We start from the raw sequence: 21,348 nt of genomic DNA on the forward strand, positions 1-21,348 counted from the left end.
GCACCGGTTCCCCCCAAGGCTGTGTTCTCTCTCCTCTGCTCTTCTCCCTGTACACCAACAGCTGCACCTCCAGTCACCAGTCTGTCAAGCTTCTGAAGTTTGCGGACGACACCACCCTGATCGGACTAATCTCTGATGGTGACGAGTCCGCGCACAGATGGGAGGTGGACCATCTGTTGGACTGGTGCAGCCAGAACAACCTTAAGCTCAACGCTCTAAAGACAGTGGAGATGGTTGTGGACTTCAGGCAGAACCCAGCCCCACCTGCCCCCATCACCCTCTGTGACTCCACAATTGACACTGTGGAATCTTTCCGCTTCCTGGGAACCATCATCTCCCAGGATCTCAAGTGGGAGCCAAACATCAGCTCCCTCATCAAGAAAGCCCAGCAGAGGATGTTCTTCCTGCGGCAGCTGAAGAAATTCAACCTGCCAAAGACTATGATGGTGCACTTCTACACAGCCATCATTGAGTCCATCCTCACCTCCTCCATCACCATCTGGTACGCCGCTGCTACAGCCAAGGATAAGGGCAGGCTGCAGCGTGTCATTCGGTCTGCTGAGAAGGTGATTGGCTGCAGTCTACTGTCGCTCCAGGAAATGTACACCTCCAGAACCCTGAAGCGGGCAGGGAAGATTCTGGCTGATCCTTCTCACCCCGGTCACAGACTCTTTGAGACTCTCCCCTCTGGCAGGAGGCTGCGGTCCATCCGGACCAAAACCTCACGCCACAAGAACAGTTTTTTCCCATCTGCCACCAGCCTGGTTAACAAAGCCCGGAAACCACACTTTCAATCACATTTGGCTTTATTCCCCTTACTAGCAACCTTGGTACGGTGTGTCTGTGAGCAGGGATGTTTGTGGAAGCTGTTCTTATAGTGTGCTTTTTGTCCACTGAACACCTCAACTAAACATGATCCATTATTATCAACGTTAACAGCGACATTAAAACATGAAAACCTATGGAGGGTTACTAGTCAAGTAAAACTTTATTATCCCCAAGGGGCAATTTGCAGTGCAGACACCAATGAAAACATAAAAAACAGCTACACACACCAAAAAACAAAACAAAACAATACAACAAAAATTAGGTCCTTACAATGTGGAACTGGAAATGAGCAGGCTAATAGCAGCTGTAATAAAGGACTTTTTCATTCTGTTTGTCTTACAACATGGCATTTTGTATCTCCCTCCTGATTGATGGTGAGAGCGAGAATGCTGCCCACAGAAGATGGCTGGGTTCAACTAAAATGAACCTAGCTTTCTTGAAGGACCTAGAGTTATAAAGGTCACTCAAATCATTAAGTGATATCCCAGCAATTTTACTGCAAACCTTGATAATACTTTGCAGATGATTCTTATTTTTGATGGAAAGTAATCTGTACCAACAAATAAAAGAAAAGGTAGAAACAGATTCAATAAACAAGAATAAAACGTCTTCATAAAAACAGAGCTGACATTAAAAGTAGGAAGCTTACAATAAACGTGCATACGCTGGTGTGCTTTCTTTACCACACAATCTACCTGCAACTCAAAACTCAGGTTTTCATCAATGAGTACTCCTAGGTATTTATACTGTGGCACCAGTTCCACTATTTGGTCACTGATCACAAGTTTGGGGATTTTCCCAAAGTCTATGCACATTTCTTTTGTTTTATTGACATTAATATTTAAAAAGGATTCTTCACACCAGTTTAAAAAGTCATTGATAACCAAGCCATGTTCAGAGATTTATCTGCTAAGAAGTGACACAATGACAGAATCATCAATAAATGTAATAATGTGGTGTCCACTCTGATGGCTCTGACAGTCATTAGCATATAATAAAAAAAAAAAAGAGGTGAGAGGACAGAGCCCTGGGGAGACCCAGTAGAAGAGGACTTGTTGTCTCCTCTTGGTTAAAAAATCCATTGACCAAGAAATAAAACCACTGTTGATATTAAAAACGTTCTTTAATCTATGTGCTAAAACATGGGGTTAGATGCAGTTAAAACCTGAAGAAAAGTCAATAAAAAGAGGTCTGACCAGGGGCGTAGTTCCCTCAAGATGTTTAAAAACCAAATTCAAAAGTGTCCCTAGTGCATCCTCTATGTCTCTGTTTGGCCTATAAGCAAACTGGAGGGGGTCAAGTTTGTCCTGCACCATGTCCAACAACATCTCCTTTAACAACTTCTCAAATACCTTCATAACAAGACATGTCAAAGCCACTGGTCTGAAATCATTAAGTGACTTTGAAGCGTTTGATTTTGGGACCAGAACAATTATTAAGTCTTTCCACAGGGTAGGGACCTTCTGCAGTTTTAAGGACGTCTGAAAAATAAAGCAGAAAATATCTGCAAGTTGGAAAGCACAGTTTTTAAGAACACGCCCTCCAATACCATCAGGTCCAGAACTTTTCTTCTCTTTGACCCTACAAAGAGCTTTAAGATTCTGTTTCTGTCAATGCTAAAATTGTTTTGTGCAGAACTGGGAACAGAATCTCTAAATCCAGACACCTCCTCACTAAAATAATGAATATTAAAACGATTATAAAACACATTCAGTTCATTAGAGAGCTCCAGGTCAGTTTGGCCATTTAAGGTGATTGCAAATTTTTTGTTCTGCATCCCCATCTCATGTTTTTAACTCCGTTTCATACAAGGCGTGAGCTACCAGTTCCCAGCGAGACCTCCACCTTATCTTTACATGCCCGCTTGGCCAATTCAATTTCCTTCTTCACCTGTCTGTTGAGTTCCCTATATTTATCCATATTTCCAGGGTTAAAACTGATGTTCTTCTGTATAATGACCTCGACAGATTTAGTTGTACATGGCTTAGTATTTGGATAAATAATTAGATTTTTAGGAATGATTGTTTCCTCACGAAAGGAGACATAGGCAGACACTAGATGGTAAGCTTACTGAAGTACATGACTGTTGCATGCATCTGTCCCCCCCCGCCACCAATTGTCACGCTATAATTCACACGCTGCTGGTGGGTTTATCCTAGCTAAGGTGTTCCATGTCCTCTATTTTAGAAATAGAAACCTTCTACACATGTGATTTCCTCCCCACCAAAGTTGCCAAAGCTGCACATAGACTTCATTCTGATTCAGTGTTAAGTCTATACTTCTTCCTGAATTAGACTGATAATTAACCATAGCAGTTTAACCCTTATGGCTTAAATTACATGTCCCATGTAAGCAGCAAAAACATTGTAAGAAGCAAAGTGAAGGTCTGCTTTGTTTGGCTGAGATAAACAACCCTGAAAAAACATTTTAATTCTTACAGTTTCATCACTGTGTCAGCTGTACTCAGAGTAAAAATCTGTTGGATTGAGTCTGGTGGTAATAAATCCCAGGATAAACAAAGCTTCCAGCTACGTTTCCATTTTGTTCTTCTACAAACTGAATAAACTTGGTGTTATGTGTTGGCTGAGGTCTTGTTAAGCATGTGTTTAGAACAAATCTCCTTCATACCTCACTTTGTCTTTTTTTCTCTTGCCTGCAAGGTGGATATAAATGAAATCCTGGTACGCCATTGAATGTGTGCAGATGAATGATGGTTTGAAGTCAGTTTTCGGAATGCATGCTTGATGGGAGACTTCCGCACCTGCTTCCTAAAAATAAAAGCTGTATTTTACATGCAAACCCAGATATATACCCATTAGTGTAACACAAGTGCAAACCTGAGGACATATTTTCTCTGAATTTCAGCATTTAGAGGATCTTAGAAAAAACGGACAACTGCAGTTACCTTGAGTACCGATTTATCTCAATTGAGCTCCTAATGGGATCAGGCAGCCTATAATTCCCAGGTGGCTCTGCAGACTTCTGCCTCAGAGACAAAGATGGCTCTCAGCTCTGCCTCTGGGGAAATCTCTTGATAATAACTTTCTTCCTATTATTACTCCAGAGACATGAATCTATTCATAAGCGAAGCAGTAATATTTTTAGCCTGGACCCCACCATGGGTCATGAAATACTGAGATGATCTCTAGGGAACAAATGAAAATTGTTTCTAATCAGCTGTTTAGGACAGATGTGTACGGAGAAATAAATGCAGTGATCGACAAATGTTGATGGTGCTGTTGGTACGGTCATGGTGCTCTGGTTTAACAGTACCTTGCACATGTAATTCCACAACCACGAACGTCAGTGTATTGTATTGAGATTTTATGTGATAGACCAACACAACTTTGTGCAAAATTGTTTTGCGAGCAGAAATCAGAACCTTTTTTTCAGTCAGTACTTTGTAGAACCACCTTTTGCTGCAGTTACAGCTGCCAGGATCTTTGAGGGACATCTGTTCCAGCTGGAACCTGAAAACTGAATCTCGATATCAGTCTCAAGTCTTTTGCAGCCTCTGATGTTTTTTTTTTTTCCAGGATTGAACGGTATTTATCTCCATTCATCTTCCCATCAGCTTTGACCATCATAAGCGTAATACCAGCTCTGACGCGTCCCCACAGCATGATGCTGTCACCACCACGTTTTACTTCCGGGGTGGTATGTTCAGGGTGCCTGACTAATGGTTTTCTTGTTAACAGATTCCTCAACCTGAGCTATGAGTCTGAGCAGCTCCTCTAAAGTTAACTTCTTGGCTGCTTTTCCCTAACTGGTCTGTAAGTTTAGGTGGACATCCATGTCTTGGTAGGTCTGCAGGTGGTCCATCCTCTCTCCATGTTCAGATGATGGGTTGAACAGAGCTCTGGGGGATGTTCAAAGCTTGGGATGTTGTTTTAGAACCTAATCCTGCTTTAAACCTCTCCAGAACTTTCTCAGTGACCCGTCTGTTGTGTTACATAGTCTTCATGGTGCTGTTCTCTGATGTTCTCTACAGATAAAGAATAGCTGCATTTATAATGAGACTGGGTTACGCAGAGGTGGTCTATTTACTAATTAAGTGACCGTCTTTAGGCAGCTGGGTTTTATTAAGGGGTACAAGAGTAAAAGAGGTCTGAATAAAAAATGCACTGTAGAGTGTGAAAAAAATATTAAGCTTGTCCTATGTCCTGATATAGTAAAACCCTCGAACTAAAAGTGTCCGTTTCTTATTTTTTTATCATAACTACAGTTTGCAATAAAATTAGTTAAAAGTTAATGCTAAAAAGAACAAGTTTTCCCCTTCAAAATTACATTTTCATACAACTTTAAATCTATTGATTTAAAAGGCAACGTACCAAAACAATCCCAGGGAGTTTCTCCCAATCCAGGCTCCCAGGAGAGTCGTTGCCCAAAGCTGGCGGTCCCTGAGACTCTGCACGAAGACAGGCAATGAATTCAAATCCGCAGCAGGTGTCCCCGAAGCGCAGAGATGATCCTCAGTTCTTCATCAGCAGAGTTTCGCTTTAGCTCAACATTGTTTTCTTAAATTATTATTTAATTTCTTTAAGAGAAGAGGCAGATGAGGTGAAACAACGGGCCAGGGGCTAACTCTTCTTTACTCAGCTGAATGTATTTAATTACAGCATATTTACAGAGAGAAATCCACTTCTGCAGAATGTAATCCACGGCGCAGGTCTCTCCTATAATCCTCTTACTGTGTGTAAATGACTTTATGATGTTAGATCAGGTGAGTTCCACAAAGACTTTGAGAAGGAAACGACAACTTGATCAGAACCAACATTTACATGCAGGTAGAGACTAAAACACATCCAGACTCCTGCCTCAGCTTTGATGTGGTTTGGATTTGTTATAATGTGTGGATAGTTCTGTCTCTTGCATTCAGAGTTTCATATTAGAAGCTTCCTGATTTATTTTATGGCCCTTTCTGTTCTGTGTTTTCTCTCCCTGCATCCTGTTATTTTTGAGTTTTTTATATCTAGTTGTGTTCTGTTAATTTATTACTAGTTTCTGGTCTATGTTTAGTTGCTGTTCTGCCATTCATTCTCTTTGATTCCCTTGGTCTCTGTTCTCTGATTGCCCTCTCAGGGCCTTCCACGGTACTCATCAGTCTCATCTGTTTCTTTATACACTCTTCAATTCTCCCCAGCATATATTCCCCTTTGGTTCTTTAGTCACTGCTGGTTTATCTGCTCAATCCTGCTTTGGGGGTCTGATCGGCAACACCTCCACTGCTTCTCCAAATGGTTCGGCAGACCCCTCCATTCCTTCTTCAGGAAGGTTCATTTGATGCCCCCCCTCATCCCACTCCTTGCTGCCTTCGGGCATCAGAGTCTATCCAAGCCTCCAGCTGTTGTTGCCTCCGTCACCATCTCACTTTCTTGTTCCTGATCCCTGAGTTCTCCAACAAGGGTGCCTGGGTGGGCTTGCCTCTGTCTCCAGTTCCTAATCTTGAGTTATTTGACAAAGGGGTCCAGATGGGCTCACCTCCATCCTCTGCTTCTGGTCTGATGTTCTCTAACAAGGGGCCTCAACTGGGCTCACTTCAGTCTTCTGATCCCAAGAACCGTTGTGGGTTTCTCCGACGTGCATGCCTAGATCCCTCGGTCCGTCCAGGACTCCAGCAACTCAAAGGCCTCTCTCCAGACAGGTCTCTTCGTGGGTTCCGGCAGCCACCTGGTTGTCCTCCAAACAGACCCTCTAGGTGGGTTCCAGTGGCCCCTAGTGCCACTCTCCAGGGCTCCTCAAAGGAGTAGAGCGCAGGAAGGAGAAATTACTCAGATGGAAACCAGATGAGCCTAATTAACTGAGTGAAAACAGCTCAGTGGGAAGGAGGGCACTAAGACAGCTGATTGAGATTTGGAGGTACCATCTACAAAGATTAGTTTTTGCACATAATCAGAATGCCATTTTACAAGAAGGAAACTGTTCCTCTGAAATCTTAAGACACCATGTTTCTCATGAAGCCACAATGCCTCAATGAAAGCTTAATATACACATAAAGCACTTTCTTAAAAACCATGTTTGATGGTTGAAGGCACCTTCTTTAATGCTTGCCTGACAGAAGAAATCTGAAAGCAGAGGGCTGTAACATTGGCCTGACTCAACTGAATGTGTTTTCTTTCCATTTCTGTTCATCAGTTTCATCATTGGACTTTCAGAGGTAGCTTTCTACTCGCAGATCCTGGAGGGAGTCCAGGAAGGAAGTTGTTTAAATTCTTTTACCAGGAAAAGTAATGTTGAATGATTCATTTTAGACTGTTTGTTCCTGTGATTCAGTCCTTCGTGGATTTTCTTCATTTTGTCTTCTTTATCCCCTGAATGTCATTTTAGGCTCTCAGTCTTTTCTCAGCTTTAATGAAGGTATGTTTTGATGAGCTTGAGCTTGCTAAATGATCTCTCTGCAGATGCAACTGTCAGAGGCATAGTTAAAAATACTCTAAGGGCTACTGTCAAATTTGGAAATACCAAATCAAGGTTCTCTTGAATGAGGAAATTTAACTTTTCTAGAGCCTGGTAACCCTTCAGTAGACGGCTTGCTGGGTATATTTCTTGAATGATATCTCTTGACACTTCACAGGTGGTCAGGGCATATGTGGTCACTGATTCCTCCAGCTCAGCTTTAGTCATGTGCTCCATTTTAGTGATGAATTTAAATTTCTCAGACACAAATTGAAAATTGGAAAACCTCTCAGACAGCTCTTGCAGGAGTGTGTCAACAATAACATTGAAAACCATGCACCTGAAGTGCCTTGTGGGTTCCTTTTCATGATGACCAGTGCATGAATTGTCATCTGGGAACTTATTTTGCTTCCTAAGTCGTTTCTCTTTGGATTCAGGAGATACATCCATTTATGATGGCTATCACTTGTCTCTTCTATCACTGACCTCATGTCTGCCTCTTTCACCCCTTGTCTGTGGCATTCTCCACTAAGTCATATGGTCAAAAAAGCATTCTATATTAGTTGTATAAATTACACATCTTAATACAGTTTTTTTAAAATAATGTTTAAACATTTTTGCTTGGGATTAAGTAGCTGTTCCTTCACTTCCACCTAATATTAGACCAACCTGTTGCCTTCCCCTGTCTGTCCTGATTCTTCCTCTGTCATCCTCTCTTCTTTCTCTCCATCCTCACAGCTGAATGACATTAATTTTGTGTTAAGTAGGTTTAAAAAAACAGCAGTCAAAACACAATGAAATGAATCTTTAAATTTAAATGATCTCCTTGCAAATCAACTCGCTCCGATCTTCACACGGATCTTCAACAAGTCACTGGAGACGTGTGAGGTCCCCTCCTGCCTCAAACGATCCACCATCATCCCGGTTCCCAAGAAACCCACCATCCTAGGATTAAATGACTACAGGCCTGTAGCCCTGACGTCTGTGGTCATAAAATCCTTTGAGCGGCTGGTGTTGAAGCACCTGAAAGACATCACAGGCCCCCTGCTGGACCTCCTTCAGTTTGCTTACCGAGCAAACAGGTCGGCAGATGATGCTGTTAACTTAGGTCTACACTTCATCCTGCAACACCTCGACCACCCAGGGACATACGCCAGGATCCTGTTTGTAGACTTCAGCTCGGCCTTCAACACCATCATACCAGACATCCTCCACCAGAAGCTCACCCAGCTCAAGGTCCCAGCCTCCACCTGTCAGTGGATCAACAGCTCCTGACGGACCAACAGCAGCAGGTGAGACTGGGGAGCATCTTCTCCCGAACCAGATCAATACGTACTGGTGCCCCCCAGGGGTGTGTTCTATCCCCACTACTCTTCTCCCTGTACACAAATGACTGCACCTCAGCGGACTCGGTGATGAGTCTGCATACAGACAGCAGGTGGATCAGCTGGTCCACTGGTGTGGTCAGAATTACCTTGAACTCAACCCACCCATACACCCCCATCACCATCCTCAACAACACCGTGTCAGCTGTGGACCACTTTAGGTTCTTAGGAACCACCATCTCTGAGGACCTGAGATGGTCTTCACACATAAACACTGTTCAAAAGAAGGCCCAGCAGAGACTGTACTTCCTGAGGCAACTCAGCAAATGTTTCCAGAAGCATAATGCCAGCCAGCCTTATCTATTGCACCAGCATTTTGGGTCAGTTTTGGTTCTGAATGAAAGACAACACATTTCAACCATCTAACTGTTAATCTGAGGAAAAGCTGAAGAACATGTAGGTAGACTTTGTTCATTATTTCATCTACTGTAACGCACTGGTACCACAACAGTGGAACAGCCCCACAGCATGATGCTGCCACTACCATGCTGGACGGTACAATGCTCTTGGGTTTATCACCCACTCTTTCTCTTTTCTGACCAGAAAACTTTTCTCCAGAAGAGATCTGGGTTGCTCATGTGGGTGGGCAGCAGGAAATTTCAGTCCAGCTTTAAGGTCGAGTGCTTTTTGTGGATGGGTACATCTCAGTCCACATTGATGTTATCTTAGCTTCACTGCGGACAGTAACACTGGTGTTGCAGCAATTTCCAGTTTATGGAAGGTTGAAGATTTGGTGGTTCCTTGGTTGTTTTTGAACATTCTAAACAATTTCCTTTCATCTGAGGGTCTTTCAATTAAAACTTCTAACAGGATTCTAACAGGATAATAGAATACAATGCCTTGCGAAAGTATTTGGCCCCCTTGAACTTTTCAACTTCTTGCCACATTTCAGGCTTCAAACATAAAGATATAAAATTCAAATTTTTTGTGATGAAACAACAAGTGGGACACAATCATGAAGTGGAATGAAATTTATTGGATGTGTCAAACTTTTTTAACAAATAAAAAACTGAAAAGTGGGGCGTGCAATATTATTCAGCCCCCTTGTGTTAATACTTTGTATCGCCACCCTGTGCTGCAATTACAGCTGCAAGTCGCTTGGAGTTTGTCTCTATCGGTTTTGCACATCGAGAGACTGAAATTCTTGCCCATTCTTCCTTGCAAAACAGCTGGAGCTCAGTGAGGTTGGATGGAGAGCGTTTGTAAACAGCAGTCTTCAGCTGTTTCCACAGATTCTCAATTGGATTCAGGTCTGGACTTTGACTAGGCCATTCCAACAACTGGATACGTTTATTTGTGAACAATTCCATTGTAGATTTGGCTTTATGTTTTGGATCATTGTCTTGTTGGAAGATAAATCTCTGTCCCAGTCTCAGGTCTCTTGCAGACTCCAACAGGTTTTCTTCCAGAATGGTCCTGTATTTGGCTCCATCCATCTTCCCATCAATTTTGACCATCTTCCCTGTCCCTGCTGATGAAAAGCAGGTCCAAACCATGATGCTGCCACCACCATGTTTGACAGTGGGGATGGTGTGTTCAGGGTGATGAGCTGTGTTGCTTTTACGCCAAACATATCGTTTTGCATTGTGGCCAAACAGTTTGATTTTGGTTTCATCTGACCAGAGCACCTTCTTCCACATGTTTGGTGTGTCTCCCAGGTGGCTTGTGGCAAACTTTAAACGAGACTTTTTATGGATATCTTTCAGAAATGGCTTTCTTCTTGCCACTCTTCCATAAAGGCCAGATTTGTGCAGTGTACAACTGATTGTTGTCCTATGGACAGACTCTCCCACCTCAGTTGTAGATCTCTGCAGTTCATCCAGAGTGATCATGGGCCTCTTGGCTGCATCTCTGATCAGTCTTCTCCTTGTTCGAGATGAAAGTTTAGAGGGACGGCCGGCTCTTGGTAGATTTGCAGTGGCCTGATACTCCTTCCATTTCAATATGATTGCTTGCACAGTGCTCCTTGGGATGTTTAAAGCTTGGGAAATCTTTTTGTATCCAAATCCGGCTTTAAACTTCTCCACAACAGTATCTCGGACCTGCCTGGTGTGTTCCTTGGTCTTCATGATGCTCTCTGCGCTTTGAACAGAACCCTGAGACTATCACAGAGCAGGTGCATTTATACGGAGACTTGATGACACACAGGTGGTTTCTATTTATCGTCATTAGTCATTTGGGACAACATTGGATCATTCAGAGATCCTCACTGAACTTCTGGACTGAGTTTGCTGCACTGAAAGTAAGGGGGCCGAATAATATTGCACGCCCCACTTTTCAGTTTTTTATTTGTGAATAAAGTTTGACACATCCAATAAATTTCATTCCAATTCACGATTGTGTCCCACTTGTTGATTCTTCACAAAAAATTAGAATTTTATATCTTTATGTTTGAAGCCTGAAATGTGGCAAAATGTTGAAAAGTTCAAGGGGGCCGAATACTTTCGCAAGGCTATCTAAATGGTTCAAATAAATAATCTGAAGGCAAAATTTGATTTGATATGAGTGTTTGTCCTGAATGTAGACAAACATCTGACCAGAATTGTATCTTTGCTCTTTTAGATGGAGACAAGGAAGCGCCTGGCCAAGATCGTGCTGGTTTTTGTGGGCCTGTTTGCCTTGTGTTGGTTCCCCAACCACGTGCTCTACATGTACCGCTCCTTCCACTACCACCAGATGGATCTGTCGCTGACCCACCTCATCATCACCCTGGTGGCCAGAGTCCTCAGCTTCTCCTCATCCTGCGTCAATCCATTCGCCCTCTACCTGCTCAGTGAGAGCTTCCGCCGGCACTTCAACAGGTCAGAAATCACTTTCACAGAGACCACCCGGTAGAGAGTAATGTTACCACTGATACTTTTAACTCATGACCCGCTTTCAGCCTTTACTCCAGAAACAAGGGACCCAAATATGCCTTAGTGTTGGCAGCGGTTTATATGATGCTCATGAATTAACATTTACCCATATTAAGGCTGGAGAGTTTTAAATGAATAATAATAAATTGAATAATTTTACAGTGTCAGAAAGCCTCTAGTTGAAACTCTCATTTAGTTCTGAACATTCAGACCTGATTTTGCTCAACATTTTATGCTCTGTTTTGTTGAGCTAACATTTATTTCAAATGTGTTGGAGAAACAGAAGTAAGAGCAGAAAATTCTTAGCGACAATGTTTAAATCAAATGGCACAACAGTCTTACTTCTGTATTACTTCTTGCACACTGATTTGCAATCACTGATAAAAACAGTTCAGAAAGAAAGTTCTGATTTGGACATAAATTGGTCCACATGCAAACCGGTGATGGGGATGTTAATAATTAAGTTTTCAATAAACCTTTTTTAATCATTAGGTGTAAAATAACCTCTACACTCACCAGTCACTCTGTTAGGTACAGGGTTGGACCTCCTTTTGGCTTTAGAGCTGCCTTAACTCTAAATGGTGAAGATTAAACAAGCGCTGTGTTTTCAGCTGTTGTAGCCCATATGCTGCACATTCAGTATTTTCAATTATGGAATTTTGCACACTTTGGTTGTAATGAATGGTTACTTGGGCTTCTGCCCATTCTCTTTTGTCTAAATAACTGCCATTCAATATTTCGTATTTTTAAGACCATTTTCTGTAAACCTAGGAGATGGTTGTGCATGGAAATTCCAGTTGATCGTCATTTTCTGAAACACTATGTCCAGCTCCGTTTGCATTAACAACCATGACTCGTCCAAAGTCACTTAAATCCCCTTTCTTCTCTATTCTAATGCTCTGTTTGAATTTCAGCAAGTCAACTTCACCACCATTTGAATATGTTATTGCATGACTGGATGATAAACTGTCTGATGAGGGTATTTCACACCTATCTTTTTCTCAGGATCAATATTTGAAGTGTCTGATCAAAGTTATGCTCCCACATGCATTCGGATTGATTCACTCATTTGATTTAGGAAAGAAAATATGATATGGTCAGTTATTATTCAGATTAACTCATGCTGAAAGCATAATGTATTAGGTCTTTGTGGTTCTGTAGCCTCAAAATGTAAATCTGCCCAACATATTGACAGCAGCAGATGAAAACAGCCTCAGCCTCTTCTCTGACAGGCTGCTGTTCTGTATTTTCAGAGCAGTTCAGGGGTTTGGTAAAATGTGCACATACCATGCTAAATTGCAATTTTTAGACTAATCGAAAGTTTCCAGAAGGCTGAATATTTGTCAAATTCTGAGCATTCAGAAACAGATGTAGGACAGGACCAGAAGTAATGACCATGAAGTAATCATAGCCTAGTCATTTTCTACAGCTTCATTCGAGTGCTCCCACTCACACTAGACATCCTGCAGGTTATTATTTTTTACCTTGGAGGTGGCTGTTGCAGAAAGGCGCTGTGACCTGAGGTCTGACGTCATGCTTTGTTTGAGGTCTGATTTATAGCTGCAACAGAAAGGATCAGGAAAAATTAAGCATCTCCCCTAAAGAAGGAATAAAAACTATTCTCATAATTCCTACTTTACTAAAACACAAACAGGAAAATGTCAGTGATCCTTATGTGAAAATTGACATAAAGCTTTTAAAATAATGTCTGCTTACCTTTACCTCCTGGAGCAAGAAACAAATGTTATCCCTGCTTTTTAGGATTAAATCTAGAAAAAAAAAACATTTCTGTTTTTATAAAAATTAACATTGATGTATTGCAGTGACAGGTCTTTACAAAATACGCTGTTAATAAAAAAAAGGTCCCTGCCAGGGACAACATGCTGAAGTTTAAATTCAGCATCTGAATGGAACAAAGGAGATTTAAGTGAGTTTGAACGTGATGTTGTTAATGAGAGACAGGCTGGTCCGAGTATTTCAGAAACTGCTGATCGTCTGGGGTTCTTACACACATCCAACGACATTGTTGATACCAGATGTCAGAGGAGAATGGGCAGACTGGTTCCTGTTGATGAAAAGGCAACAGCAGCTCAAATAACCATTGTTAACGACAAATGTATGCAGAACATAAGAACACGTAAAACCTTCAGGCAGATGGGCTAGAGCAGCAGAGGACCACAACAGGAACTACTCACATCAGCTAACTGGAAACTGAGGCTACAATTCATAGAATCACCTAGGTATGACCATAATAAATTAAGAATTGTTGCCTGGTCCAACTAGTCTGGATTTCAGGTGCAACATTCAGACAATAGGGCCAGAATTTGGTATAAAAAACACTAGAAGCATGGATGCATCCCAGCTTGTATCAATGGTTCAGACAGGTGGTGTCATTGTCGTGTGGAGCATATGTTCCTGGTACCCTTTGGACCTCTTAGTGCCAAGTTAGCATTGTTTAAACACCACAACCTACGTGAGACCACAGTGTACCATGTTCTGATGGATACCTCCAGGACCATGTCACAAAGCTCATATAAACCCAAACCAAATACAGTGTGTCCTTCAAAGTTACATATGAAGCTTATGGCACCAACCATTACACCTTATGTAAACTCAAATAAGGAGAAATATAAGCATAAGATAAAGAAACCCTGCACACTTGAGCAGTACACATGGTCACCTCTGACCACAGCTGTTATCTTGTTAAGAGTAATTGAGCAAATATCTAACTACACATCTAACCACTGTCAGTCAGTCAGTCATTTTCTATCCCGCTTCTTCCATAGTGGTGCCTATCTCCAGCAGTCTATGGCCGAGAGGCAGGGTCACCCTGGAGTCCATCACAGGGCAACACACAAACAACCATGCACACACTCATTCACATACATATGGGCAATGTAGAGAGCCCAATTAACCTAACAGGCATGTCTTTGGACTGTGGGAGGAAGCCGGAGTATCCGGTGAGAACCCACGCATGCACGGGGAGAACATGCAAACTCCATGCAGAAAGACCCCCGGCTGGGAGTCGAACCCATGACCCAAGTGCGCCTCCCTGCAGCCCTCTAACCACTGTAAACACCCAAATATTATGACTTACTTGTCATCAACACACAAATTCAAGGAAAACAGACATGTATCCAGCTAAAAGCACTCTCATGGGTTAATGTCTGGTCCTACTGCCGAACTGGACCACAAGGTGGCCACAATTCTAAGACAATGTCAGAAAATGTTGACGTCATCATTACTCTAAATATGGTTTCTCTCAAGGGACAAAAGGCTGCTAAACTGAAAACAAAAACATACAGGAATCAATACTTAACAGTAAGGGCCAAAACTACCTCTAACCTATATAAAAATTACATAATATCATATATAAATATCATATTCAAAGAGTCTTTTGTACATATACAGACGAGTATAATATATACAGATGCTATGATCAGGTCACATATCAACAGCTGTGTTTAACAGCTTGGTCACAGAGAAAAATAGCCACACTAAGACCATCAGAGGTTCTGTGTAAACAAACTCTCAATATATTGGAAACCATTACTGTTTCACCACAAAATGACAACTTATTAAGTTGAGAGACCATCAGAAAATATTCAAATGCATGTCAGTTACACAAAATAATTAACAACCTCTCATCTCTTCCACTTAGGCCATTTGTAAATATTAGAACCAGTTCAGATGCAGTGGTTCAGAAAAAGGGTACCGCATTGTTCCTCTCAGTCAGAATCTATTTTCAGTTACAGCTGCACAGGAGTCGGACAGGGTCCACTAAACATCAGAGAACTAGCTTTATATAACCTGTTCAAAATACTTCTAAAAAACTGTTTTATCGAAAGCCAAACGTACCAACTTTAACATCCAGTTTATCAGTTTGTGCTTGTTGTCCTGACCTTATTGCCTTGTATCTTTGCCTTGGTTTCTCGCCCAAAAATATGTTTAGATGTTTAAATGATTTATGTTGGTACTTAGCGGTATTTTTTTCCCTTTGGTAGTAGCTTATTAAATGTCTGATGTTTGTACTTAGAGCTAGTCTTCTGTGTATGTTTTCATTTTAATTGTTTGGATGTATGTCTGATGTTTTATCTTCCTGTTTTTTTCCTGTCCAGTGGCTGCAGATGAAAAATTGCCTTTTGGGTAACTCTGGTGCATTTGCAGCAATGCTGTTAATGTATAAATCCCTATCAAATAAACCTATTCTAAATGCAATGCATTAAATTGGCCATGTTGTCATACCTGTGCAGCTAATGGCATAATTTTCACTGGTCCTATGCCAAGGTTTGTCATATTACCCACTGTAGACGTGCAGTCACCTGTGCTGATGGCGTAAGCGCACAGCTAGTGCTGTTGATATGAACCAGTGTAGAGAATTAGTCTCGAGATGAGAACAAGTCATTTTATGATCAAAGATAGAGATTTATCAGGCTAGATGTTTACAAGATGCTAAAGAGCAAGTTTAGTCATAAGTACAAGTGCTTACCAAACATTTCATACACAGATATGAGCCACATGGTGTGGTCAGAGTATTTAGCCTTCTAAGACAGACATTTAGTCCCAAACAAATGTCTCAAAGCACATAACCAGCTTAAGGCAGGTTGGAAGTTAAAGCAGTTTCAGTTGACTAAATATCTACATGCATAATATTGACTCAGGCAAAGTTTAACAGCAACAGTGGTACCAAACATGGTACCAGGTACCAAAACTTTGGTACCTGCATAATGCCTTCAAATAAACTATTGGTATGTTTCAAAATTGGTCTAGTCCATACACTGGCCTGCTGATGTAGCAAATTTTAACCTTGAAATTTTAGGATTTATTTATTTCCTCAAGGAACTAATAAGACAGACTAACCAGCAGCAACATGAGCAGACACAAACCTAATGGTGAATCATGTAAATCATCCCTCCTTCATCTTGGTGGTGATAATTGCCAGTTAGTGATGAATGTCTTTTCCCCGATTTCCAGAGCTTACAGTGGTACAAAAATTAATATCGTCTCGTTGGCATTGTCTGGTAAAAGGTGGACATTGTTTCCACCAGTGTGGTTCACATCATATCAACTCGAGGTGTTTGACCCATAGTTTTCCATTTGGGGTTTGTTTAGACCTCTCTTAGACTGAGACACAGTGTGTATGATTTAGTTTGTCTAATTTTCTGCCATGCTGCTTTTGTTGGGTCTTTTTAGTCAAACTCGTGACTTCACCAGGTGCTTGTAAATCCAACACATGGCAATTAAAAATAGAAATCTTCCATTTTCACTAAAAAGATCATTAGAATATTTTATATTGGTTGTTTTTTTAAACTTAGTTTTTGCTTTTGCTTTGCACACGTTTTACTGACTGTTCGTCTTCCTCCCCAGTCAGCTGCGATGTGGTCGAGGTCCCCGTCCTGAACGCCAACCCAGCTACATGCACAGCACCTCTCACATCCGCCTCACATCCATCAAGAAGACCACACCCACTGCTGTCATCATGGCTCCAGCAGCAAATGGCAACCCTAACAGACAGGAAGTGGCTCTGTGAAGTAGGATGTTTCCAAGATGCTCTGCAGAGAGACAAGACTCTGGGGAAAAAACCCAGTGGATGGATGGGAAAGACACTCCTCACATTTTGCACCAGTTGGATGATTCACACCATCACCATGGATCATGACCATCACAAACAACCAAAAAACAAAAAGTGCCTCTTTGAAAAAGAGCAGAAAACACCCTGAGAATGTGCTACAACTCTCCACCTTACAGGGTATCAGTGAACATCTGGAGGCAGTAGAAAGACTTTAGCTCTAACATTAACATTTTCAGTCCGAAGGTTTGATGCTCTGTGGTGTTGAAGCTCTGATTTGGATAAGGTTTGCCTGTACTTTTGTCAGCTGGTTTGTGAAATAAGAGTGGTAGCATTAATGGACATCCAAGGACATTTGGTAGAATGATGGAAGGTCTGACATTTGACTTCCTGGAAGTAACCCTTGCTACTTTTAAGATAAATTAAGGCAGTTTTGTTGTTGAACTCCACAGAAACCTCTATAAACCAAAACTGCTTTCTTCTGAAAAGAATAAACTACATGTGGCTTTGCTAAGTAGGCTGTTAGGTAGGCTCTGTGCACATAAACAGTCACCACTTTACAGGTATAAATACCAGGTGGTACACAGGCTACTTCATTTAAAAACTGGTGCAAACATCTCCTACTGTTGTTCAAGATTATATCTCGCAAGACTGAAACATTTTCAAAAGGTACTCCTATTTGTTCTGCTTGTAAAGTGTTTTTAAAAACAGTAAAAAAATGTCTTATGCAGTAACATCACCTCACACTGAACGAAAAAGAAAAAAACAGCTTCTAATTGCTAATTGCTTCTAATCTACAAACGTCTGTTTCCCTGGCAGTATAAATATGACGGGACAGAGAGGCCCAATACTCCATTCAGAAAAACAGAAAATCAAGAGAACATGCCATTCAAGTAAGAAGGGTGTGTGTTGATCTTCCTAAGTCAAAAAATGGCAAAACAAAATCAATCACAAGTCTAAAGGTGTCCCAAACTACAGTCAGAGCAGTAATTAAAATGTTACACAAGAAGGGATAAGGACCTTGTCACCATGCACAGTGAGGAGATGTTACAGCAGCTGGAAATATGACAAATTCTTACTGCTGACAACTGCAGAAAGGACTGGCAGAAGTCTTCCTAACAACCAGTAGAAGCTAAGCCAAGTGGTATCTTGGGTGGCATGCTAAGAAAAAGCTTTTTTCCTCCTACTATCGCAAACACACACTTTACTGAGACCTTAACTGGAAATGTTGCTTTGGTCAGATTAGACGAACACTGACTTGTTCAGCAAGAAACACACCTGGTGGGTTTGGTGTGAAACAAACGATGAATATGTGGAAAAAGCATCTCATGCACCTTTACCTTGGATATTGAATCAACCTTCTTCCATAGCCATCTCATGGCCAGATCTAAATCCTATAGAAAAGCTGTGAGCTGAGCTAATGAGAAGAGAGCATCAGATAGAACCCAGGACTCTGAGAGATGTGCACAGAGGAAAGGTCAACGTTCACTCTCTTTGGGTGTTACATCCTTGGGAAACATTATAGGGGAGAAGCAAGAACTGTTTCTATAGTATAAAGGGGTTGTGTAAAGTATTAACAGTGGGGGAGGCAATAATTGTGCCCCTGGTGATTTTGTTTGAAAGTTATTTCTTTTCATGGGATATTCCACAATTAAAGGCAGGATATTGTGTTAGAATTTCTCAGTGTGAGATTGTGCTGCTGCAGTAAAAGAGGAATATATTTTAAGGCTTTTTACACATCTTCACTTGGGGCATAAAATACAGTTTTTATGGTGCCAAAATGATCAATTAATGAAAATAGGTCAGATCTTCTTGACAATGTTTTCCCAACTTTCCCTGCAAAGGACTGAACTATTTTAAGGCACAAGATCAACATGTGAGATTCCTGTGAGGTTGTTAAATATCCTTAATTAACAGCAGAGTTGTCAGTTTCCCTAAAACCAGTAAACATTATTAACGACTGAACCGGTAACTGTCTACAGAAAACTCTTCTGTGCACAACTTCTGACCTCCTGTGCACTTTACTGCAAGCCGCCGAAGGCTCAGAAAACTATTATTTGGAATTCATTAACTGTTAGTGAGTTGAACACAATCCCCATTTTCCTTCTGCGGCCTGTAATTAGTGTCTAATTGCATTACAGGAATGAATTTTTACTAAAGAGCTGTGAAGTAAACAATTACAGAAATGATCACTCAATCAAAGAGTGTTTAATTAAATGGGTCGATACACTTCCAAGAGTCAAGTTTCATATTTTCAGTTAATCCGGCTGCTAATATTTATTTTCATCTGGCTTACTGCGGGATAGGTCATTATTTGCCCAACATGAGCTCCTCTCTGTAAGGTTCAAAAGACGATGACAGGCGCTGAAGAAAGCAATGCTTTACAGAGCGATTCTTGCTGGATGCACTAAAAGAGCCCAGTGATTACTGTCATTGCTTTGTGTTGGTGCCTCAGCCTGAACTCAGAGGCGATGACATTTCTGTGCTTTATTTATCTGAAAGCCTCTACGCTTTGCTCTTCATTACACCATTTTGTGATGTTTTTCCTTCTTTTAAATGCTGGATGTGTTTTTTTCAATGTACTACGCATGCTTCTCCTTTTTCTGCTTCGTTCTTTAATAAATGTTCCTGTGCAGGCAAGTGTCTTGTCTCTGCTTTGATGGAAATCTTTGAAAGAAAGTTTAGACAGTGTAACTGCTGGTTGGTACCTCCAGCTCTGGGCTCTCTAAATAGACTAATGTAAGTGGAGTTGAATCTACAGCAAGCAGGAGGCTGCCCAAAATGCCCAAGCACAGTATTTCTACATATATTAATTTCTCTGTCCAGTAGCAGAAAAAAAATCAGATTATTTCCAGCTTATTTATTTCACCTTTTTACAAGCACTTTAGGTTGTAGAAGCTGCAGCTTCTCAAATCAAACCATTTGGGAATGAAAAGCCTTGATTTCATGTTTTGGCTCTTAGTTTTTGAACCCGTGGGGACAGAAGCTGCTATTTGCTGCTATTTTTTCTCATTCCGTTCACATCCAGTTAAAGCATAGTTGCTTGACAGCATATCGATTTGCTTTTTGAGCTTCTCCTCTTTCTCAGAACATTATTAAAGGACAGATAGATAGCACATCGCCCCTGACTGCCATAGACAAACCTGTGGAGAAGGCAGCAGGTTGCTGATTCTGACTCATGACTGTGAGATGTGTGTCTGACTTTCACCGTTGTCCCCTTTGAACTTTAAATCTTTGAACTTTGACCTTTTTATCCCGTTTGTGGATATGAATCAGTCGTAACAAGAGCAAATTTATTATTTTCGAATCTATGAGATGTACTTCTATGAGGAGTGTGAATGTTATTTAAATGAGAAAGATGGGGGCCCTTATTCGATTTAATCAACTGAGCATAGCTGAGTTCTTGATGTGCAAACCAGCCTCACCGCTGAATTCTGTAAAATAATGAGAACCCTTCAAAGCTGAAATCCTCACTTTTCTATTTAATCCAGTCATTTCTTATGCATAGTCTGTTCATTGCAGAATCAATCATAGAGACACTTTAAAGCATAGTTTGTGTGGTAAATCAGAGTCCTCCCTCCCTCTTCGACTTATCCAGAGCTGGTTCACAGTAAACACATGTTCACCAAGGAAACCCAGTCAGCCCAAGGTCTCCTCCCAGTCGCCAAAGGAAGACATCGGAATCAAACCACCAAACCACCTCAGTTGACTAATTTCAATGTGGAGCACCAGCTCTACTCTGAGCTCCACCTGGATGATGGACCTGCTAACCTTATCTCTCAGACAGATCCTGACCCCCTAAAAAGGAAGCTAATTTCAGATATTTGTATCTAGGATCTAGTTTTCTGCCCATGATCAACATCCCAATACTGTGAAGGTTGGAACCTATTCCTACCAGTAAATCCAGAGCTTCAGTTTTCAGGTCAATTTCATACATACATGACGTAGCATTTTAATTACAGACTGTGAGACCTAGCCGTCGATGTTGTGCAACATCCTGCCATCACTCATTAACTAGAGACCATCCCACCATCTTTAGGTTGAGAATCATGGCCTCAGACTTCATGCAGCAAACTGCTTCCGTGCCAACAGAACCAAATCAACTGCACAAGGCAAATGTGAGACCCAAAAGTTCCCAGAACCAGAGACCTTCCACTACACGGTGACACCTAGAGATCCTGTCCAAGAAAAAGCTAAACAAAAAGAAAAGGGAAGGAGTCTCCCTGCTGGAATCCAACCCACACTGAAAAGGAGTTTTTGCAAATAATTTGATAAAAATAGCTCTTGCTTTTGTCGTCCAGTGAGATAGCTTTCT

The 21,348-nt window shown here is 41.3% G+C and overlaps 1 protein-coding gene across 1 annotated transcript in view; it reads left to right on the forward strand.

The window, feature by feature from the left end:
• nmbr (neuromedin B receptor) overlaps positions 1 to 19,673 on the forward strand; it is a 66,870-nt gene extending 47,197 nt beyond the window's left edge. Inside the window, exons 4-5 of the mRNA XM_047387404.1 lie at positions 11,172 to 11,410; positions 16,832 to 19,673. Coding sequence (XP_047243360.1) covers positions 11,172 to 11,410; positions 16,832 to 16,994 — 402 coding nt within the window. The 3' untranslated portion in view covers positions 16,995 to 19,673. The remainder of the gene's footprint in view (positions 1 to 11,171; positions 11,411 to 16,831) is intronic.
• The last annotated feature ends 1,675 nt before the right edge of the window (positions 19,674 to 21,348 follow it).

This window comes from Girardinichthys multiradiatus, chromosome 15 (assembly GCF_021462225.1).
Source record: "Girardinichthys multiradiatus isolate DD_20200921_A chromosome 15, DD_fGirMul_XY1, whole genome shotgun sequence".
In the NCBI taxonomy this organism is placed as follows: Eukaryota; Metazoa; Chordata; class Actinopteri; order Cyprinodontiformes; family Goodeidae; genus Girardinichthys; species Girardinichthys multiradiatus.